General features: G+C 34.8%; 2 protein-coding genes across 2 annotated transcripts; both read right to left on the minus strand.

Moving 5' to 3' along the window:
• Positions 1 to 17,619: 17,619 nt before the first annotated feature.
• On the minus strand, positions 17,620 to 18,390 carry LOC141673284 (protein FAR1-RELATED SEQUENCE 3-like). The gene has a single exon (XM_074480020.1). The coding sequence runs from the start codon at positions 18,388 to 18,390 to the stop codon at positions 17,620 to 17,622; it is 771 nt and encodes a 256-aa protein (XP_074336121.1).
• Positions 18,391 to 18,693: 303 nt separating this feature from the next.
• On the minus strand, positions 18,694 to 22,900 carry LOC141673285 (protein FAR1-RELATED SEQUENCE 5-like). The gene is made up of 5 exons (XM_074480021.1): positions 22,830 to 22,900; positions 20,924 to 20,984; positions 20,785 to 20,841; positions 20,623 to 20,697; positions 18,694 to 19,839 (listed from the first exon to the last, which is right to left on the minus strand). Exons 1-5 carry the CDS (start codon positions 22,898 to 22,900, stop codon positions 18,694 to 18,696), a joined length of 1,410 nt encoding a protein of 469 aa, XP_074336122.1.
• Between the last annotated feature and the right edge of the window lie 477 nt (positions 22,901 to 23,377).

A 23,377-nucleotide genomic window follows, 5' to 3' on the forward strand; every position in this document is an offset into this window, starting at 1 on the left:
CACTAAAGACTTGGGGCTTATCAGAACAACAAAAATTGTAAATAAGCTGACAGAACCTAGAAAAATAAACAGTATTTGGTTCCTCTTGCATCCTATCCCCAATAAAACCCAATATAGCAGTAGCATAATCAAAATGAGTTTGATTAAGAAGTGCATACCCTATTTGCTGACTCGGAATTGGAATAGCATCAAAATTTGAGCATTTGTTGGCAAAGGCTCTGGTGATGTAATCGAAAAAGAAGCTCCACTCCCTTCTGATGTAGGGCCTCTTCAGTTTTCCCAGCTTGGGTAGACTTTTCTCATAGCCAAGATTGGTCATCATGCTCTATAGAAGTGGTTCCCCAATCTGAGCATTGAAAATACAATTTTCTGGCAAATGCAGAGCTTGTCGAACAGTAGACAGGTTAACCAGGTGCTCATCTTCCCCGGTTGTGAAAATGATGCTTGGAGACCCATCTTCACCACCATCATCATAGGCTCCATTCCTCCAAAACTCCGATATTTATGTTCCTGAGAGTGCTTGTGGTTGGTCAAAGCATACCCAATCTCACTGCGAGCAAGAAAATCTTGAATGAAGTGAAGATCTGAAAGAGCATCGTCCTTGCTGAGAATAACCATATAGTTGTTGGGGACGAACTTGGCTCCATTAAAGATAATGTCCTTTGGTGCCATTTCTGTGAGAAATTAAGTGAAATAATGTGTGTGTAGAAAGTGTTTGATAAAATGCCTGTAAGAAAGTAGCGTCAGAGAATAGTAAGAGAGTAAGAGAATAAGAGAGATGAGAAAAGAGTGAGAAAGTAGGTCAAAGATTGTAAAATCTTTTATCTCTCATATATATACTCTCCACTAATTACAACGGCTAATTTCTGAAGCAGAACCGACATTTGACAACTGGGAGCATGTAATCAGTCAAAACATTATTAGTAGGCACGGTAAACGTGCAGTAATAATTGTGCACATGTGGTTATCAAAACAAACACATTTCCCCTTAACCAAAAGATTAGAAATGTTTTTATCTCATTTAATTATTTTCTGAAAATATGACCGTTACAGTATATACTAAAAATAAGTCAAGTATTTAAATAATGCAACGTAAGCATCGTGATTTGCATCAGAACTTGACTATTATCAGAATTTAACAGTCATCAGAACATGGCTTCTGTACTCAAAAAGTGAATGACTGTTTCTGTGTTTCTTCACACAAATACTAACTGGTTTCTTCAGAGTTTAATCATTAGAACATATTCAGAACTTGTCCTCAGAATTTATGCAAATAATACTTAACTGTTTATCAGAAACAACTTAATTACCACAGTAATTTTCATCATTCATATGGAGTGATAGTGTGTGCATGTGCAAATGATCAGATAAAGATTAAAGTCTGATGAACTTCAGTATATCTTAGAAATAAGGCATAACTAAGAAAAATGCTTAAAATCAGTCTTTAATTGTGAAGTCTATTGTAGAATAAAGTTATGCAAGAATCCACCTCAACTGTTTGTGCTTATTTTATGCATCTTTTAAAAAAAAATTGACAAGGGCTTCTCAGTGTAAATGAGTTACAACTGCCATAAGAATTAATGCTGTTATCGGAATATTTCTCCAGTAATCATAGAATGTGAAAAGTCACCAAGAAAAATTAATTTGCTTTTCTAATGCATATTACTTAATACCAGCGGTGCACTTGGATCTTCCATTTCACATATTTACTCTAGATCTCAAAGGAGTACCTGATTTCAATTTTTCTTTTCTTTTATTTTCTTCAGATTAGTGAGGCTTATCAAGCATGTAGTTCATCCTTAAGATTTACTGACATCAGAATTTCACAGATAAGAAGCAATAATCTAGTTTGTGACCTAGTAATAAGATACAGGAAGTAAATTTGACTGAGATCAAAATCAGAACTTGCTTGTGTTTGTAATTTCCACATAAATAACTAATTCAAACATGGGATACATAGTTTGTTAAAGACTACTAAGTTAGCATCTAACAAAATAATCCTCATTGGATTGAATAGTCACAGAACATTCAAAACACTTTCAGAGTTTATAGAATCACATCAGATAATAAGTAGTGTTTAATATGGTACAATTTAAGCACAAATTACATTGAGATAAGAAAATCTGTAAACACTGATCATAAAGTATGATGTATGAGAACAAAAACTAAACATATTTGAGAAAGAACCTGAAACCATTCCAAGTTCATTTACCAGTCTTGTAAAAGTAGCTTCACATAGTGGTTTTGTGAAGATATCTGCTAGTTGTTGATCTGTTAGAACAAAATGCAATTCCACTGTACCTTCCATCACATGTTCCCTTATGAAATGGTACCTTATGATGATGTGCTTTGTCATTGAGTGTTGAACTGGATTTCCTTTCATAGCAATAGCACTTTGATTATCACAGTAAATAGGTATTTTAGAAAATTCTAACCCATAGTCCAGTAACTGATTCTTCATCCAAAGAATCTGTGTACAACAGCTTCTTGCAACAATATATTCTGCTTCTGCAGTTGATATAAAAATTGATTTTTGTTTCTTGCTAAACCAAGAAACCAATCTGCCTCCAAGATCTTGGCAATTTCCAATCTAGCAACTGGAGCAAATGTTTCATCATAGTCAATACCCTCATGTTAAAAGTAACCTTTAGCAACCATCCTTGCTTTGTTTCTTGTAATTGTGCCATCACTGTCAGTTTTATTTCTGAACACCCATTGTGTACCAACAATTGATCTGTCTTTTGGTCTTGGTACTAGGGTCCAGACTTTATTTCTTTCAAATTCATTTAACTCTTCCTACATTGCTTGCACCCAATCAGCATCTTGAAGAGCTTCTTCCACTTTCTTTGCTTCAGTCTGAGATAGAAAGGAATGATAGAGACATTCATTTTTTGTTGTTGTTCTAGTTCTGACACCTGCTTCAGGATCTCAAATTATTAAGTCAGGTGTGTGTGATTTAGTCCACTTTCTTGCAGATGGAAGTTGATCTCTAGAACTGGATCCACCCCCATGATCCATGTTGTCTCCATCAGCATTTTCTGATACTCCCCCTGAAGTTATACTCTTTGAGATTCTAGAATTTGAGTTGGATCCTTCAGGAATTGAAGAATTAGAGTTTCCAGAATTGTCAGAATTTGGCTCATCAGAACTTGATGAATCAGAACTTGAAGAGCCAGTGACTGGTTCTAATGCTTCTTGAGAGTCTTGAGATGTGGTATGATCATCAGCTTGCTCCCCCTGAACAGGTGCATTTTCCTTTGGAGCAGTTACCACAGTTTCAATGACATCAGAATTTAACTCGTCAGAACTTATAGGATCAGGATTTAGGTCATCAGAATTTACAGAATCAGAATTTACATCTTTATTTTCAAATATCAGCTAATCATGATCATTGAAATCTTCAAGTCCAGTAATCTTTTTATCATCAAAAGATACATTGATAGATTCCATGACAACCCTTGTTCTTAAATTGTAGACTCTGAAGGCTTTTGTGGAAAGTAGATATCCAACAAAAATTCCTTCATCAGCTTTTAGATCAAATTTTGACAGCTGTTCAGGATGAGTCTTAAGAACAAAACACTTGCATCCAGATACATGAAAGTATTTCAAATTTGGCTTCTTTTTCTTCACCATCTCATATGGTGTTTTTCCATGCTTATTTATGAGTGTAGCATTCTGTGTAAAACAAGCAGTCTGCACAGCTTCAGCCCAAAAATAGGTTGGTAGCTTTGCTTCATCAAGCATAGTTCGTGTAGCTTCAATAAGAGTCCTGTTCTTTCTTTCTACAACTCTATTCTGCTTTGGAGTTCCAGCTGCAGAAAATTCCTGCTTTATTCCTTTCTCTTTGCAGAACTCTTCCATTATTGAATTCTTGAACTCAGTGCCATTATCACTTCTTATTACTTTAACAGAATCTTTGACTAACTTATCCAGCTGTCTGACATGATCAGTTAGAGTAGATGCAGTTTCATTCTTCTTGTGCAAGAAATACACCCAAGTGTATCCTGTGAACTCATCCACTATAACCATAGCATATTTCTTCTTTGCAATAGACATGACATTGAATGGACCAAATAGATCAACATGCAGTAAGTGATAAGGCTCAAGAATTGAGGATTCAGTTTTGCTCTTGAATGAAGATTTTCTTTATTTTGCCTTTTGACATGAGTCACAAAGACCATCAGGAGCAAATATTGATTTTGGTAGTCCTCTCACAAGATCTTTCTTTACTAGCTCATTTATGTTGTTAAAATTTAAATGAGAGAGTCTCTTGTGCCAATTCCAACTTTCTTCAATTGATGCCCTGCTTAACAGACAGATTGCAGAACTATCAGAATTTGTTGAAAGTATGGCTTCATATATGTTACCATGTCTATAACCTTTCAGAACCACTTTTCCTGTAGAATTACTTATAACTTCACAGTGTTCTTCAAAAAAATCCACATGATAACCTCTATCACAGATTTGACTCACACTTAGCAGATTGTGTTTAAGTCCTGAGACAAGAGCTACTGTTTCAATTATGACATTCCCAAGATTGATATTACCATATCCCAGAGTCTTTCCATGTTGCCATCTCTATAAGAAACTCCTGGGCCAGTTTTCTCCACAAAGTCTGATAGCAGGGCTTTAATTCCAGTCATATGTCCTGAACATCCACTGTCCAGAACCAGGATGTTTTTCCTATTGCCCTGCAATCACAAAGACCGCTATTGATTAGTTTGAAGGACCCAGACTTGCTTGGATCCTTTGGCCTTGTTAAGTTTGTTAGCATTTGCAGCGGATTTAGTTTCAGAGTTTATGCTAACATGCTTTTTATCAGATTTTATATCAGACTTTGCATCAAAATTTACACTGGAAGGAATTACACTAACTTTCTTTAAAGAAGGTTTTATTTCATAATAATCATAGTACAAACTATGATATTCCTTACAAGTATAAATAGAATGCCATAAACTACCACAATGAAAACAAGGATTTTGTGGTTTAAACCTAACAAACTGACTCTTAACTCCTGATCTAGGAGGTAAAGAGTTTATATCTTTATTTTTCCTGTAAAAAGAAGCAAGGTGATTAGAGTTTCCATAATTATAGCATTTCTTTCTAGGAGCATTAGGAACAGGCATATAATTATTACTTTTAAGCCAATGTTTACCAAAGCTGGTTTATCCTGTTTCAGTTTGTCAGAAGTTGACTTTTCTTTGACTTCTGTTTTAGAGTCTTTCATCTTTTCAGAATCAGACACAACAGTTTTTGCAAAAAAATTAACAGGATTTACCTTTGGCTTTTCAGTTTGTTTGATAGCAATTGGCTTAATTGGCAAAGTCCCTTTCTCACTTTTACCATCTGTATAACCTAACCCCTCTTTCCAGTTTGCACTACTTAGAATATCCTGAGTTGTTCTGCCTGAGTTAGTCCAAAACCTGATGATTTCTCTTTCTTTTTCTAATTCAGTTTTTAGATAATCATTATGTTTAAGCAATTCATTCTTAACATACACGGCATTATCTCTCTCTGTTTGAATAGTGTTCAAATTGACTAACTCTTCTTCAAGATAGCTATTTATGTTTTGTACTTTAGATTTTCAGATTTTAATCTTTCATTCTCTAAAGTCTGATCTCTATAGCTAATATAAATATTTTTCAGAAATAATCTCAACTCAGTAATATCTTCTATATCAAAAGCAAGTGTTGATAGAGGTACCTTTAGTTCAGCAACATCAGAACTGCTATCAGCATTTGCCATTAAGGCATAGTTCACCTCTTCTTCAGATTCTAAAGTGTCTGCCCAGTTTTACTTCTTTGTGATAAGTGCATGACCTTTATCACCTTTTCCTTTCTTGCAATCAGGAGAGATGTGGCCTCTTTCACCACAATTGTAGCATTTGACATTTGAGTTGTCTCCTCTGTCAGACTTTCCTCCTTTGCCTTCAGTCTTTCTGAACCCTTTCTTGTCAGAACTTCCACCTTTCCTGGAAAACTTCTTACCCTTTCTGAATTTATTGTGGGCTATCTTTGTGATACCCTTCACCATAAGAGCACACAGTTGCATCATCTCTGCATCAACATCCACTTCAGATAAATTTTCAGGTTCTGAATCATCATCATTAGAATCTGATGACTCTGAATCAGACTGTATGATGAGAGCCTTTCCTTTTGCCTTCCTAGAGACAATTAGCTTTTCTTCAGTCCTTAAAGCAACTGTCTTAGACTTCCTTCCATGCCTCTTCTTTCTTTGCTCCATCTCAAGTTCATGAGTCTTGAGCATCCTATAGATTTCATCAAGAGACATATCAGCAAGTTCATAGTTGTCTCTTATTGTAGTAGCTTTCAAATCTCACTTTTCAGGAAGAGCTAGTAGGAATTTCATATTTGAATCTTCTGGATCATATTCCTTATCCACTAGTGACAGATCATTCAACATCTTTGTGAATCTGTCATATGTATCAGTTAGTGACTCATCAGATTTTGAGTCAAAGTGCTCATATTCCTGTGTGAGTATTGTCTTCCTGTTCTTTTTGATGGCATTGGTTCCTTGACATCTCACTTCCAATGCATCCCAGATTTCTTTTACAGTCTTGCATCCAATTACCCTGTTTGACATGACATTGTCAAGTGCACTTTGAAGCAAGTGTCTTACTTTTGCATCCTTGCCTGGTGAAGAGATGTCTTCAGTGGTGAGTTCTCTCTTTTCTTTGGGAATCATCTTCTGTGGCTCATTCCCAACTGCAACAGAAAGCTTTGTGGGCTTGTGTGGACCATCATAAATTCTGTCTAAATATTCTGGATCTGTAACTTCCAGAAACATGGTCATCTTCACACTATATACAGGGTACTCGACCACCCTGAGCATAGGAATTCTGATGGTTTCATATCTACTGGTGTTGTGAATGGGTTGAACCTTTGCAGGTTCTTGAGGGTCTTGTGTTTTTGATTGATCAGACATGATTGATTGTTTGCTTGGATCTTAACTGTTTGTAAGCTTAACATATTGGCTCTGATACCACTTGTTAGGCCTCAATGATACTATAGAAGGGGGTTGAATATAGTATCTATAATCAATTCGATTATAAACACAAGTATGTAACAGAAAACAAGTTTATTCAATAAATCAAACTCTGTTACAGTAGATTTAATCTACTCTCTCAGTGATGTATGATATCACTAAGAGCTGCTAGGGTTACAATGAATAATATTCTCGTGAATGATAACACTTATAGTGTAAACCCTAATCTGTGTTTATATAGTACACAGTTACAAGATATCTTCTAATTGATATGAAATATAACACTTCCTAAAATATATCAATCAAATATTATCTTTTTCAAGTCTTCTAGTCGTCCAACTCTTAAAGCATATCTTCCTTTGTTTAGTCCAGATCTCTCCTAGAAATCAGCCGCACTTTACTCCTGAAACATATCCTTCCTTAAGTTCCGATATCACAAGTTCTGATACCTTAAGTTCTGATATCTTCCTGTCTTCAGTAAATCCTGATTCCCAGCTAAGTCATGATATTAAATTCTGAAACTAAACACATCAGATTAGACATGATATCACAAATATATCTAACATATATATATATTATGTTTATACACATTTTATATAATTGTAAATACAGTGTTGACATATATAAAAAAATCATTTGAGTTCAACAATTTAAAGATAACAAATTTATTGAAAAGATAAATAAAAATAATTTTTGAAAAAAACTAAAATAGGATTAAATCGCTTTAACTCTTATTTTAATTTTTAAAAATAATATTTTAAGTTTACTGTATTTTTTCAATTTTTAATATAAAAATAAAAAATCTGATTGAAAAACGGATCCAGATATTATCCGTATCCGGATAATATCCGTCGGATCTGGATTCAAATATTATTATTTCAATATTTCCGGATTCGGATACAGATACGAATACGAATTTTCGGATTCGTATCCAGATAAGGATATAGACAGATCCGTATCTGAATTATCCGTTTGACAATCATAGATATAATGTATATAATGTAGGGGTGAGCACGGATCGGATCAGTTCGGTTTTTACCTAAAACCGAAACCAAAACCGAATCTCCTCGGTTTGTAAAATCGAAAACTGAAATCGCAACCGAAACCTACAGTTTGGTTGCGATTTCAAAATTGTCGGATCGGTTATTATCGGTTCGGTTTCGGTTTTAAAACCGCATCAAATAAAAAATGATAAACTATCACTTTTAATTTTATGAAATTAATTTATTTACTATAGAAAATAAATAGCATTTTAAAAATATTCCGGTTGAAAATAAATACAATTTAATAGGACACAAAATATAATTTATACGAACAGATAACAGCCAAATGTACGGTGAAATCAGAATATAATAAAGGGCAAACGCACAGCTGCAACATTTTCTTTTAAATTACTAATACAAAATCAACTTATGCAGAAGGTATGTTATCTTTCTTTTTTAAGTTTAGCAGCCAAACTTTCTAAATCATGGTGCACAAATCTAAAGAGGCACATTCCAAATACCCTGATATTTTATAGAAAAAATATTGCAAGTTGAAACCATAGTGTTAAACTAGTATAACTGGAGGGTTATCAAAATATTTAAGTTGCGAAAATCCCAGGCCTGTTAGTAAAATATTAGTTTTGAATTACAAATATTTATTTTATAAGTAAATGTAAACTTTATAAAAATAATAATTTAATAATTAATTTTAATAATCGGATCGGTTCGGTTTCAGTTTCTAATAAATTAGAAACCGAACATTCGGTTGCGGTTTCGGTTTCTAATTATTCGATTTCGGTTCGATTTTATACGGATCGGTTTAAAGCGGTTTTTAGCGGTTTCGGTTTCGGTTCGGATTTATACGATTTTTTGCTCAGCCATAATATAATGTCATTAGACTGAAATAAAATTTTATATATTATCAATTCAGTAAAAACATAATAATATTTATTATGGGCTAAAATGAAAATAAATAAAAAGCTAAATATAATTAGCTGGATTTGGTTAATATAACGGTCCTAGACTAAAATCAAGATTTGCTATCTCAAACTAAAATATATAATAAATGCTATCGATCTAGCTAAAAACAAAATTTATCAAACGTGACTACAACATAATGCGTTAGTCAATATAATGTAATTAGATGCTTGATATAACGTACCTGATGCTAAAACAAAATAATATATATTATTAATCTACCCTAAAATTAAAATCAAATTTGTATTAAAGGTAATTCTTATATTAATGATCCGTGTTAAAATAAAATTAAAATCTACCTAATTTGTTGTTAGGTATAATGGAGGTTTAGGATTTTGGGATAATGGGGATCCGACCTTAATAGCCGAAATATTAAAAGTTTGATTACAGATGTATGTGTAAAATATTTGAATTTATATAATTACGGGGCTTGGCTAAAATGAAATTAAAGAAAAATGTAAATATAATTAGCTGGATTTGGTTGGCTGGTCCGATACTAAAATCAAAATTTGCTATCTCAGACTAAAATAATATAACAATATTTGTATCAAACCGGATTCCTAACATAATGCGTTGGTCGTTATAATGTAATTAGATGGGTGGTATAACGGGTCCAAAGCTAAAACAAAATAATGTATATTATTGATTTATGCTAAAATTAAATTTAAATTAAAGGTAACTCTTATATTATTGATTTGTGTTAAAATAAAATTAAAGTCTACCTAATTCGTTGTTAGGTTTAATGGAGGTTTTGGATTGTAGGATAACTAGGATCCGATCCTAATAGCCGAAATACTAGAAGTTTGAGTACATATGTGTGTAAAATGTTTGGATTTATATAATTATGTGACTTTTTCAATTTATATAATATCCAAAACTATCTTAATAAGAAGAAAATAGAGACGATTTCTTAGTTAGTATAATTGAATACATGCTGCTATTCATCCAGGCTAATTTTTTTTGTAAAGTTGATTCATGATAAATTAAAATTAAAATATGAAATACCAGCTAAAATAAAATAATATGTACTTTTATTCCAGTTAACATAAATTTTCTATTATTAATACATAATTTTTTTTTATCATTGATCCGGTTTTAAACAAATTAAATCAAAATAAATTTGAATATAATTATTTAGATTTGTTCGGTATACAAAATTAAAGATAATTCATTTATTATTGATTCGAGCTAAAATTTATCTTTTAATTTTAACATAATTATCTTTTATTAACACACCTTTGAATTTCAACAAAACTAAAATTTTCAATTAATGATATTTTTTAAAAATTAAAATTTCACTAAATTATATACATGCATATTAAAAATAATTATCAAATTATATTATGAAAAATTTCTAATAAATAAATTTCAGAGTTTAAAATTTTCACTTAAAATTAAATTCAAAAATTATATAATATCACGGGTTTTAGGCTATTATATATATGGGTGACCTTCCACAGCCACAGGTGGTGCTAGTAACCACCTGCCGCGTTGTTATATTGCGGGAGTATAGCCGCTTTATTTCAATGCGGGCACCGCAATGTTACATTACGGGAGTAATGCAGCTTTGACTCAATGCACCTATTGCAATGTTTCATTGCTGCAAATAATTTAATTTTATTTTTATATAATTATAAAATAATAGACAATAAATATATAAATAATTTTAATTGATGTATAAATTCTTAATATATTTATTATTTGGTTGTTATATTTTTATTTTGTATTTATATATTTCTATTAATAAATTCTTTATTTTAACAAACTATTACTTAAAATTGGCGAAATTACAGAATAACCCCCGCTGCCGCAATGACCCATTGCTTCTCCCGCAATGAGCCATTGCTGTAGACGAGACCCGGGTTTAACCCGTTTCTTCCGGAAATCCCTAATTTCATAATATCAAAAACCTAATTCAGCGGCAGCGGGCGATATCAGGCGATTTCGAGCGATTTCAACATCTACTCCGGCGATTCTGCTACTCAGGTATGATTCTCATCATCTATACACACGTATACATACACGTATACATACACATAGTTACATACTACCACAATGACCCATTGCTGCCAAGCTTAACTTGTTTTGGTAATGCACTCAAATTGTTTGATGAAATTAATGAACCAACTATTGCATTGTTTAATGCTGTGATTTCTGGGTTTTCTTCGAATGTTGTAAATTACCATCTGATACTTGATAACTGTAATTACATTTGCTTCAACCTCGCTTATATTTTCTGATTCATGTTACGGATTCATTTTTAATAATTGCTCATTGAATGTGGCTAAATATATTGCACTGGCACTGCTCTAAGGAACTGTTACCAAAGAATCTAAGTTTTGTGTCCCTGAATTGAACAACTTTTAACCCCCTGACTTGATGGTATTATGTTCAGAAGCTGATTCTCGACTCTTGAGGTCATAAGACTTCTGAAGGATGATAGGAAGAGTTATTTTTGATTGGTTGTGGCTAGCTTATAAACGAATGAGTCATGCCGAGTTTTCGGTAGGACTTAAAATAGAAAATAATGGTTCTATAAATGTTTCATGTTTAAGTTGGGATTATATAATATTTTTTATTGTGCACTTTGCAGTTACTATGGAGAATGAGTGCGGGCCTATTGTTAGATCACTCCTGACGATGCAGGATGATCATATTAGTACTGTCATATGGGCGGGAGGTGTGCGGGATAAGCTGGATGTACGGCAGTACACAGCTAATCATCAGCAGTGGATACTTTCGGATCCCCGGCGTGAGTTGCTGAGCCAATGGGGTTTCTCGGCTTTCACGAACAATCGTTCAGTTCCTCAAAATGATATTCGTTTGATAACGGCCTTAGTGGAAAGGTACTAAATTGTAATCAATTTTCTCATTTATTTGAATCGTCATTTGCAATGTTTGTGATGTTTGTGTATGAATGCAATTGCAGGTGGAGGCCAAAGACTAACACCTTTCACTTTCCATTTGGTGAGTTGACCATCACCCTCGAGGATGTATACATGATTATGGGCCTCCCTGTTAAGGGTCGTCCATTTACTCATAGGGAGCTTGACGCTCCGAAGGCGTATTGGATGAGGGAATGGCAGGATGCAAGATTGGATGAGGTGGGGCGTAAAGATATGTATAGGGACGGGGTCAAGCTTTACAAATTAAGGGAACGATATGCGGAGCTACCAGTGGGGGGGCTAGAAGAGGATCTTGTGGTTTACACACGAGCTTATCTTTTATACATCATTGGGGGCATATTGTTTCCTTCATCGAGTCGATATACCATGCATCCGAGGTATTTACTTGTATTTGTTGCATTTCAATTTTTAAATTTTAGTTTATAGCATCTTAGTCCTTCACTTGTCCTTTTTTGTTGATTTTGCATATGAAGCCCTGTATTCTCATTTATTTTCAATTTGACACTATAATTCTTGTATTCTCATTTATTATCATGCCCTTATTTTGCTCTGTATTCTTACTTACTCTGTATTTCCTTTGTCACAGGTACTTACAGCTCATCCAGGATTCACCTCGGATTAAATCGTATGCATGGGGAGCTGCTGTATTGAGCTATTTGTTTAGAGGTTTGACCAAGGATGCTCATAAGAGTGCAACAACACTTAATGGATGCACGATGCTACTGATGTTGTGGGCACACGAGAGGTTGTTACCGGTGCTCCTAAGATTGCACCTGGAGTGGAGCTTGTTTGGCCGAGGGCTTTGGCATGGGCTGAGCCGAACCCTGATCGGAGGGAGAACCCTCACCACCATACAAGTACTGTTCTTTTTTGCATATTTACTATTTGAACTCTCCTTCGAATAAACATTTGTATGCTTCTGAACTATCCAATTTCATATGTTCCCTTATTATTTTGCTTATAGGTCAGTACCGAGGGGATTTTGACCGATTTGAGATGAGTTGGCTGACATGGGAGCCTTATCGGTTATTCTTTGATGCGGTAGACTATTCTGAGGAGCAGTATGATGTCGAGCTGATGGATGCTTCGTATATGAGTCTCGACCGTATTCCACTTATTTGCTTCGAGATTGTCGAGTATGTCATGCCAGACAGAGTCTTGAGACAGTTCGGTATGCTACAGCATATTCCAGATGATCCTATTGATATGTCTGCTCTGCGGAGGGACAGATTATCTCGTTGGCAGAGGGACCAGCATATGACTACTCTGAGACAGTATCGGGATGAGTGATATGCTTATCTTGATAGCCAGATAGAGCCCGTTGGAGAGGGGCAGTACGTGAGCATTGACCAGTATATGTACTGGTATAGGACCCATAGTAAGCTGAGGATTGCTCGTTTTGTGGGTGTTGATCCACGCAAGATAGTGTCGCGTGACTGGTACTCTCAGCAGGATATGGTTGATGCGGTATGTTTTAGAGTTTAGTTTAATATTTGAATCCTGTATTCATTTATTTCATTGTTACATTTTTATAGGGTGTTTAGGTAGATGATTAATAGTTAATGATTTATGTAGCTTGACTGTGGGATGAGGACATTGCATGTTATTCACAGCCTTGATCCCCCAGACTGGTTCTATGAGTGAATTCCTGAGTTTCTAATTCGTTATGATCGAGTCAACACTGAGTGGAGGGGTCCTGCATTCAGTAAACCCAGTTTTAATAGACCCTCACGTGCACAAGATATGCATATTGATCCAAGTGTTCCTCCTTCACCGCATAAACGTACACGTGAGGTGCGTTTCATTTATGTCATTCCAAAATCCAGTCTACTATATTGAATGTGAATCTGTGTATGATCGTTATCTTATCGTGTTATTGCAGGAGTTTGCGTCCGATTCTCATGATTCACCTACACAGGCAGCCAGTAAACGTCCTCGTCAGGTACTTACTCAAGTAAGTTATTCGAGTAGTCTACTACACCGAATTATATGTAGTTTGATTGAGTTATTGACATCTAATATAGGATGAGACTGTAGTCCCTAACGCTGCGGCTATCCCTGTACATGTCTCTCATCCTGTTCAGATTGAGGTACTTATTCATATTCGAGCATGTTATTCGCGTAGTCTAACTCTTTAGTTTTAAGATGTATATAATGTTTGATACTCAATGCATTTGTAGGTTGCTGCTACTGCTCCCCCTGCTTCATAGTCGACCCCCCTATCTGCCCCCCCTGTTATTCAGTCTGATTTTGTTCAGTCTGAGGTACTACTCTTTAGTTTTAGAACTTTACTTTTTTTACTATTGTATGTCTTATACATATTCGAGTATGTTAGTCGAGTAGTCTAACTCTTTAGTTTTCGAGGTGTATATAATGTTTGATACTCAATGCATTTGTAGGTTGATGCTACTGCTCCCCCTGCTTTACAGTCGACCCCCCTATCCGCCCCCTGTTGTTCAGTCTGATGTTGTTCAGTCTGAGGTACTACTCTTTAGTTTTAGAACTTTACGTTTTTTTACTATTGTGTGTCTTATACATATTCGAGTATGTTATTCGAGTAGTCTAGCTCTTTAATTTTAGAGGTGTATATAATGTTTGATACTCAATGCATTTGTAGGTTGATGCTACTGCTCCCCCTGCTTTACAGTCGACCCCCCTATCCGCCCCCCCCTGTTGTTCAGTCTGATGTTGTTCAGTCTGAGGTACTACTCTTTAGTTTTAGAACTTTACTTTTTTTTACTATTGTGTGTCTTATACATATTCGAGTATGTTATTCGAGTAGTCTAACTCTTTAGTTTTAGAGGTGTATATAATGTTTGATACTCAATGTATTTGTAGGTTGATGTTACTGCTACCCCTATTACTCCTACTACCGAGCACACTTTTGGGAGTTCTGAGTTGACTCCTGCTACTGAGTTGACTCCACTTGCAGGTGGCATGGTGAAATTCGGTAGTCGTAGTGGTGTTATTCCTGATAGTTTGAGGATGATTCTTGATGTACGTATGTTGAATCATTCCATTTTTTATGTTTGATTCTTGCAGTACGTATTTTGAATATGTGTTTGATTTGATGCTCTTGAAATGTATTTGCAGATGGACACTGATGAAGACAAGTTGAAGGATAAACTGAGGCGGAGTGGTCCTGGGCGGCGTGCTGATATGACGAGGCCATTGAAAAATAGGAAGATTTTTTGGCTATACAAGCACTGGTGGGGTAATAAGAATGATTTTATTTGGAGAGATCATAGAGGCACTACTGAGCTTACTTGGGATTATGTCCAGACCTTAAAGCCGGAATGTGATTTAGACAGCAATGTCGTGGATGCCTATATAGAGTTGTTGAAGGTTAGGGAGTCCATCTCGGGTCTGGAGCCCACGGCTAAGAAGTTCTTCTTTAACTTCAGCTTTTCCGTGCAACTGTTGTTAAAAGATTATTGCAAGAACTTGAAGGTAAAACAAAAAGTACTTTTTAGTTCATGCGTTACTAAGTTAATGATAATTGATAACTCTTTGATTTTGTAGTTCATTTGATCATTTATAATTGTTTCAATGTTGCAGGCCCATCCCGAAGCTGAACTTTCAGATGTGCAGTTGGCCGGTCTGCATAGTTTATATAATTCATATGCAGTCCAGCGGATTGGGCCATCATTATTGGATTGTGACTTTGCTTTCTACCCTTGCTGCAATGATGCTCACTGGTTTTTGTTCATTCTGGACATTAAACAACAGAAGCTCCTTTTAATTGATCCTCTAGCTGAATGGGGGGATAGTCTTAAGAGTATTTACTCTCGATATATATATGCCGTGGTATTCTATGTTCTTCGTAATTACTTTACTAGTCAATTTACATACACTTGTCATTGTTGGTTACTAATTATATGAAACCAAACCTTTCTAGGAGTGCATAGTGTCAGCTATGTTGCATTACTTGGATCCTTCCAGATTTGATGGACATAAGTTGAAGGTTCATTTCGTACAGGAATGACCGATACAGTCCAATACCCATGATTGTGGCGTGTACGTGTGCAAGTACATGGATGCTATACTTAATGGCATATCGTTTAGAGATGTTGTTTGGGAGCCTGTATTGGGTATTTGGACATTCCGGTATCGCATAGCTTGGGAGCTTTCAAAAGGGCTCGCTAGACGGATAAGTGACTATGGGATCCAGCAGAGGAACAGGGGACTATAGTTTATATTTTGGATTTGTTTCGATGTTTTCTTTGTTATTGATTATGAATGTCTTTTATTGGATTGATGTTGCGTTTAGATTTGATGTTGATTGGTTGGTTGATTTAGATTTAGTTGAAACAGGTGGGTAAGTTATAAAAATAAACGGAACCATGCCATTTTTTTCTTAAACTATGTAAATCACCCGCAATGTTGATTGGTTGTTGGTTGGTTGATTTAGATTTAGTTGAAACAGGTTGGTAAGTTATAAAAATAAACGGAATCATGCCGTTTTTTTTCTTAAACTATGTAAATCACCCGCAATGTTGATTGGTTGTTGGTTGGTTGATTTAGATTTAGTTGAAACAGGTTGGTAAGTTATAAAAATAAACGGAACCATGCTGTTTTTTTTCTTAAACTATGTAAATCACCCGCAATGTTGATGTTAGCAGCTTGCCAGAAAACTGGTCACAGACTTCAGCATTGAATCATTGCGGGAGATATCATATTTTACACATTTTACAGTTTAGTCACCCCGCAATGAATCATTGCTGCAGTGATCATACCCCGCAATGAGGCATTGCACCAAGTCCTTTTGACTATTTTGAGGTCTAGTTGACTTTGTTTATTAAATCAATTTTTTCAAATTTTACCGCAAATACTGCATTTTGTAGTTATTTTAAGAGTCTTGGTGTTGGAAAATATTTTAAAAATATTAATATTACTAAAAACCCAGTTTTGTTAATAGAAAGGGACAGTGAGTTTTGGGTGAAACAGGGATTCCAGCAATGAGTAATTGCTGCAGTAAGTACCTCCAGCAATGTCTCATTGCTGGGTACTCTGTCACTAGTTCGCATTGACTATTTTAATGTGTAGTTGACTTTGTTGATTAAATCACTTTTTTCAAATTTTTACATTAATACTGCATATTTTAAATATTTTAAGAGTTTTGGTGTTGGAAAATATTTTAAAAATATTAATATTACTAAAAACCCAGTTTTGTTATTAAAAAGGGACAGTGAGTTTTGGGTGAAACAGGGATTCCAGCAATGAGTCATTGCTGCAGTATGTACCTCCAACAATGTCTCATTGTTGGGTACTTTGTCACTAGTCCGCATTGACTATTTTAATGTGTAGTTGACTTTGTTGATTAAATCACTTTTTTCAAATTTTTAAATTAATACGGCATATTTTAAATATTTTAAGAGTTTTGGTGTTGGAAAATATTTTAAAAATATCAATATTACTAAACTCACTTTTGTTAACAAAAAGAGGTAGTGAGTTTTGGGTGGAGCAGAGTACCCAGCAATGAGTCATTGCTGCAGTGTGACCTCTAGCAATGTCTCATTGTTGGGTGCTCTGTCACAATTCTCTAAGTTGGATAATATGAGTTTTGGTGTTGAAAATATTTTAAGAAATATTAATATTAATAATAAGAGTTGGATAATATTTTTGTTAAAAAATAACATTAATATGCAACATTATGTGTAAATTTAAATAACGTTAATATTATGGAACTTAAATAGAAAAGTTAAAAGAACTAATGTACTACTTGTCAACAATTGTTAGGTTAAAACCTAAAAATTTCTTCGATCATGCTCCTCCCTTAGGGGACAGTTTCTTGCATCATGTTCTCCTACGATCGCCCCACAATAATTGCACTTTCGAGGCTTGATCTTGATCTTTGAAGTTGCCGTCTCAATTCCACTTTTATATCTTTTTGTTTTCTTCCTTTCTTCAGTTTTCGACGTTGGAGGATCAAATATTGGATCATGTTGGTAGTCCTCTTGAGTTTTCGCCTCATGGGTTCTTTTTCTATGCTCTTCATCCGCAAAAGCATCTTTCAAGTATCTCTTCTCTCTATCAATCACACCCATTAAGTATTTATACCGTGAAACAGAACAACTACCGGAAGCAGCTAAATCTTGAAAAGATTTGCACAATGCACCATACCTTAATGGTTGTGACGCACCATCATTACCAATACCGGGAGGAGCATATGGAAAAGGCCCCGCAATTTTGTTGCCGTTCATTGTCCACCTACCCATGATGAGACTTTCCGGTATCTTGATTTTTTGTTTTTTGTCAAGATAACGGATTATGTGTTTGCAAATCATCCCAGAATGTTCAAACTTCTTACACGAGCATTCAATTTTTTCGTACATGAAAACCGTCACTCGATATTTTCTTCTGCAATTCTCCGGCAGGGTAGCCTTCCCAACCAAATACAGTTTTGACATATAAGTTCCATTGTTTTTGACACTGTTCACGATGTAACATATACTTTTCATAAGCTCCTTTTGAAACCGTTTGAACATTTCTTTCGTGTAGATTTCGTATGCATGCATTTCTAAGGATGAGTGCAAGATAATCTCCTTTCCAATTGTTCGCTGTCATAATCGGCTTTAACCTCCTTCAGATATTGTGTCTCCAAAGCCTTTTGGGAGTTCTCAATGAATTCCTTCAAACCGGTAGATGATTGCACATATTCATCAATAAAAGAATTTATAGACTCGCTTCTTGAAGTTGTAGTCATGCCGGCGGAAAAATGTTGCTTCGTGTAAGCACCAATCCATTGAGTTCTAATAGCATACATGTCATTTAACCAAGCATGATCCTCAAGATCGTACTTCTCGACTAATTGATCCCATTTACGTAAATTCTGTAGGTGTCAACGACTTGTACATACATGCATTAAACTCTGTCTTGAACTCCGGATAATTTGTGTACAAATAAGACAACTTTTCGAGAAACTTACTACTTATATGCCATGTACAATATGTATGCTTTGTTTGTGGCATAGGCATGACCTCGGCAATGACATTTCCCAATGCAATGTCTTGATCAGTAATAATTGTTCGAGGCGGTTTATTGTCGACGGCTTCCAACCATGTCCTCAAAACCCACTTATATAATGCCTCAGTCTCATCCCTTACAAGTGCAAATCCAAATAATATATTTTGATAATGGTGGTTTACGCCCGTAATAGGTATGAAAGGCATACAATACTTATTCATCCGGTAAGTTGAATCAAACGTAACCACATCACCAAAATTCTTGTACGCGTTCATGGACCGAGGATCAACCCACACCAAACCCCGTACACGATTCTCATCATCTACATCCACCCGATAAAAGAAATTACCAAAACTATTTTCTTGTAGTTCTCGTAGCAAAAGTAATCCACACTCCGCATCACCCGAATCAAACACTCGGCGCCGAATATCACATATGACATTACGTACGTCTTGATTAGAAAAACCAAGATTTTCAACACCCCCCTTTGTCTCACTAAGAAACTTCATTATTTTGCCCGTCTCAATTCCCGATTTGTTAAACAACTCAATCAATGATCGCGTCATAGGATCTATGTTAAGTGATCTTTGAAAAAATTGAACTTTTTCCGGCGACACCAATTTATGATTGTGTTCTAAATCCACCGAACTAATTTGCCATTTGTCCATCTTCACTTTGTGAATGACACACATTCGAGCACCACAATTCGTTCGTGGAATTACCTCTCTAACTCGTTTTCCTTTACCAAAATCCAACGGCGTCGCCCCTACCCTTCCACCTTTTCGACAAATAAACAAATGATATGATGGTTCATTTGTGTTTGTTCGCTTATGAGTATTCCTAATTATTATCTTAAATCCCTCTTTTCGACCATAATTCCTATAAAATGCTTTCGCATCATCCAATGTATCGAAAATCTTGCCGACATAAGGCACAACATCGTTTATATTATTTCTTTGAAGGATAATTCTAGGACCGTGTTGTATTCTTCGAAGGAAATGCTAGTATTGTATTGTATTTTTAAGAATAAACAAAGTATTGACAAGTTTTTACTTGTGCGTGGATAGTCTTACTGAGCTACTAAACTTGCAGAAGTTAGATTCTTAACTTTAATCATTAGCAAAAAAAAGTACAGATCTATGAGTCAGATCTATGAGTCATGCCGCTTGGGAGGGGGAGTAGCTAGACGGAAAAGATGTTACAGTTGGTCACTTAATCTGACTTTCGAAGAAATTTGAACAAAAGCAAAGTTCGTTTCACAAAACTATCATTGGGGGTTCTAGGGGAACGCGTGCCAAAAGACATTACTATCAATGGTGCCAAAACAAACTAAATTATACTCAAAAGATCAATTTTTTATCAAGATAAACATAAACCCAAGTCAAATTATTCGCTATATAGCTACAACAGAGATAGATATACACATACAACACAAAAAGATACAAAAAGGATATTACCAAACAATCTAAATTGAACTGTAAAGATCAAATATTTATCAAGTTAAACATAAACCCATGTAAAATTATTCACTACAAAGCTAAAAAAAATACACACACATATATAACAATATAGATATAAGATAAACCATAGGCATGAGGCAACCCCCCAAATCAAATGCAACTTAATTAGTTAAGTTCTCACAAATCAATTTTTCAAGTACTTCTCAAAAGGCAAAAAATTCAAATTCAAAAGCCCATATCCGATCAATCGAACCAAATCTAGTTTTTTAACACATTGTAGTAACAAAATACTATAGGCTAAATATGAGGATAGAGAGGATAAACTTCTTGTTTGAGAGTGTACAGAGTTCTTCCATGAGCATAAAGATCCTTCAACCTTTCAAACCACTTAGCTTTTTCCTGAAATAAGACATTAAAAAAATTAGAAGAAAATATGAGAGGGCAACATATCTGATAGATATCTAATTTATTTGGAAAGTAACTTACGGTATCACTCAATGCCCACCATTCTTCTTCTGCAAGAGTCAAGATCTCTAGTGGTACCTTCATTGAAAATAGCATGGAGAAATCAATTAGCACCAACCCATAAAAGAATCGACAAGAGAGAGAAAGAGAGATATCTTACTGTTTTATATTTAGGTGGCTGTGGGTGAGTCTCGTAATATCTTGGGAAGAAGTCCACGAACCTAAAATAAAATAAAATCACATTATCAAATCAAAAATCACAAAGAAAAAAAAATTGAATTACATATTCACAAAGAGCAAAAGAATCTTCTTTACAAGGTAATGAATATTTATAGCCTATATATATAGTTCCAACTCATATCTTCTGACTACCAAATTGATCACCATAACTGTCGGTGGTACGTGGCGCGTGCAAAGACAAGAGCCCTGGCGACTCAACTTTTACTACATTGGTATTACAGTATTACTTAACACGCAAACATGGAAGCTAGTAACAGATCCTCTTAATTTTGTGTACGAAACATACTGTGTAATCAAAAGAATGGGAAACACAAAAAGGTTAGTTATAAAGCCTTTGCTACATACTTTATACCAAATGTAGATTAATCCCATAAAGAATTACCAAAAACTCAAAGTCATGCAGATGAGTTTAAACAATAGAATAATTCTCGCAAAAATATGCTACTTCTAATTTTACATCATAACTAAACAGAAAAATGATATTCTAACTGTTTAGGCGTTGTTGTCTTTGGTAGTTAATTCCGTTTAACAATTCATGAGTTAAATAAAATTTACATATATTCATAAATTTACAATGTAAAAAAATGCTCTTCAACCTGTACTGTCGGGGCAAATTTATAACCAACTTCATTACTATGAAATGCACCATTCCTACATGATACTACTTACTAGTAGGATAATATTTGTCATGGTTGAATAACTACTTTCACCAAGCCATTGGCAAAGGGTGAGACTACTGTAGTACTGTCTAGTGTCAAACAACAACAGAAGAAAGCATTATTCTCTTAACACAATATGTAACAACAAAATAACTAACACTGTCATATTATATGTCAGTACAATACAACCATCTATATTAGGACATGCAAGGAGTTTGGGTTGTATAATTTAGGAAAATGCACAATATGAACACCTCAAGTTTGTCGAGATTTTACACTAGAGTCTGGAATGAAGTTTTAAACATTGTTATCATGGCACTCGACTAATCGTCGGATTCAAAGGATCGACCGGAGAGCTCGACTTGCGGATGGGCGACTAGTCAATCGACTTGGACGACTAATCAGTCGACTAGTAATTTTAGTCTAGTAATTTTAGTCATTTATCTGGTCAAGAATTATAATTAAAAAAAAGCCAATTTTCTGAAATTCTACTGAAGAGCAACAAGATGGAACATGCTAATCTTATTTTCTTTCTCTTGCTTTTATTCTTCGTTGAATTGAGACTTGTATTTCTATGCGTTTATGTGTGTACAAATTGATTAAAACTAATATGTGTATGTGTAAATGGAATGGGAAAGAAAAAGAGAAGTTTGTAATTAACATATCTATTTTGTTTTCAATATACGTATGAGAATCTTGGAGTTTTGTTGTGAGAAACCATATATATTTATTTTATTATTATTAACTTATCGACTAGTCGTAGACTAAACTAATGGACAAGTTGTAACTCCATCAACTTGACTCAGATACAGACAACCATGGTTTTAAACATCTTAAAATTTCAATCTTGTATTCTTGTCTGAGATTCTAGCATTACACTTGATTACTCTAGGCTAACTGAAGACACCCGGGATTTTCTTGGGGCTGTGTACCACTACGCAACGGGTACCTGCACGCTCCCCATAGCCCACAATAAAGTTTCTTGGGGTTGATTAACTGAACGCATACATGTTTCAATTATGATTGTAGATGACAATAAATTAATGATTTATTAGTAAACTGCCGCCATCAAAATATAGAATAAATAGCATATCCGATTTAACTTATGCTTGGCATGCGGCGGCATATAGGCTCCCAAACACTCAATTCTTAAAATTTCTAAATTGCCACATGCCCACACCAACACCGGCACCCTTGATTGATAAATACAAATTGAAGTGCCCAAATAGATTAATCATTGCTAACTTAGCTACAGCATAGAGACCTAAGCTTCATGGTATAGACAAGAATCATAATCACTTTAGTCCGTCAACAAAACTTCAAGTAATCTACGACAGTTTATTTTTAATTCACACCTCCTTGATGGTTTCTTAATGTCAGGTGTACATACAACAGCTCATATATAGAAACCCTTATAGTATTGTACTACCATGCAAAGAATGGAAGTTAGAATTGGTGCCACCAATTTTTTTACTATTTTTAAGTTTTCTTGTATAGATAAAAGAGACTATAGTTTTCTACGATTCTCACAAACGAACAACATGCAACTAGATATTTGAGTGAGATGACGGGCGATAATTGCCTATTTAAGCCTTGCATACTTGTTAAAGAAGACGGGCTCATATTATAACTTAATCCTAAGGCCTGGAATGGAACTAGGTAGACAACTGAATGAAACAGGAATTAAACATAGTGCACAATTTGTGAAGTGCAGT

Source organism: Apium graveolens, chromosome 7, assembly GCF_009905375.1.
Source record: "Apium graveolens cultivar Ventura chromosome 7, ASM990537v1, whole genome shotgun sequence".
NCBI classification, from domain to species: Eukaryota; Viridiplantae; Streptophyta; class Magnoliopsida; order Apiales; family Apiaceae; genus Apium; species Apium graveolens.

What these genes read in the sequence shown, in the direction of transcription:
- LOC141673284 (XM_074480020.1), bottom strand. Translation starts at nt 18,390, where the DNA reads ATGCATGCATACGAAATCTACACGAAAGAAATGTTCAAACGGTTTCAA.
- LOC141673285 (XM_074480021.1), bottom strand. Translation starts at nt 22,900, where the DNA reads ATGATTAATCTATTTGGGCACTTCAATTTGTATTTATCAATCAAGGGT. An exon ending in GGTGTTGGTGTGGGCATGTG is followed by an intron (nt 20,985 to 22,829) that starts GCAATTTAGAAA and finishes ATTTTATTTTAG; the next exon opens with GTTCGTGGACTTCTTCCCAA. An exon ending in GGTGGGCATTGAGTGATACC is followed by an intron (nt 20,698 to 20,784) that starts GTAAGTTACTTT and finishes GTCTTATTTCAG; the next exon opens with GAAAAAGCTAAGTGGTTTGA.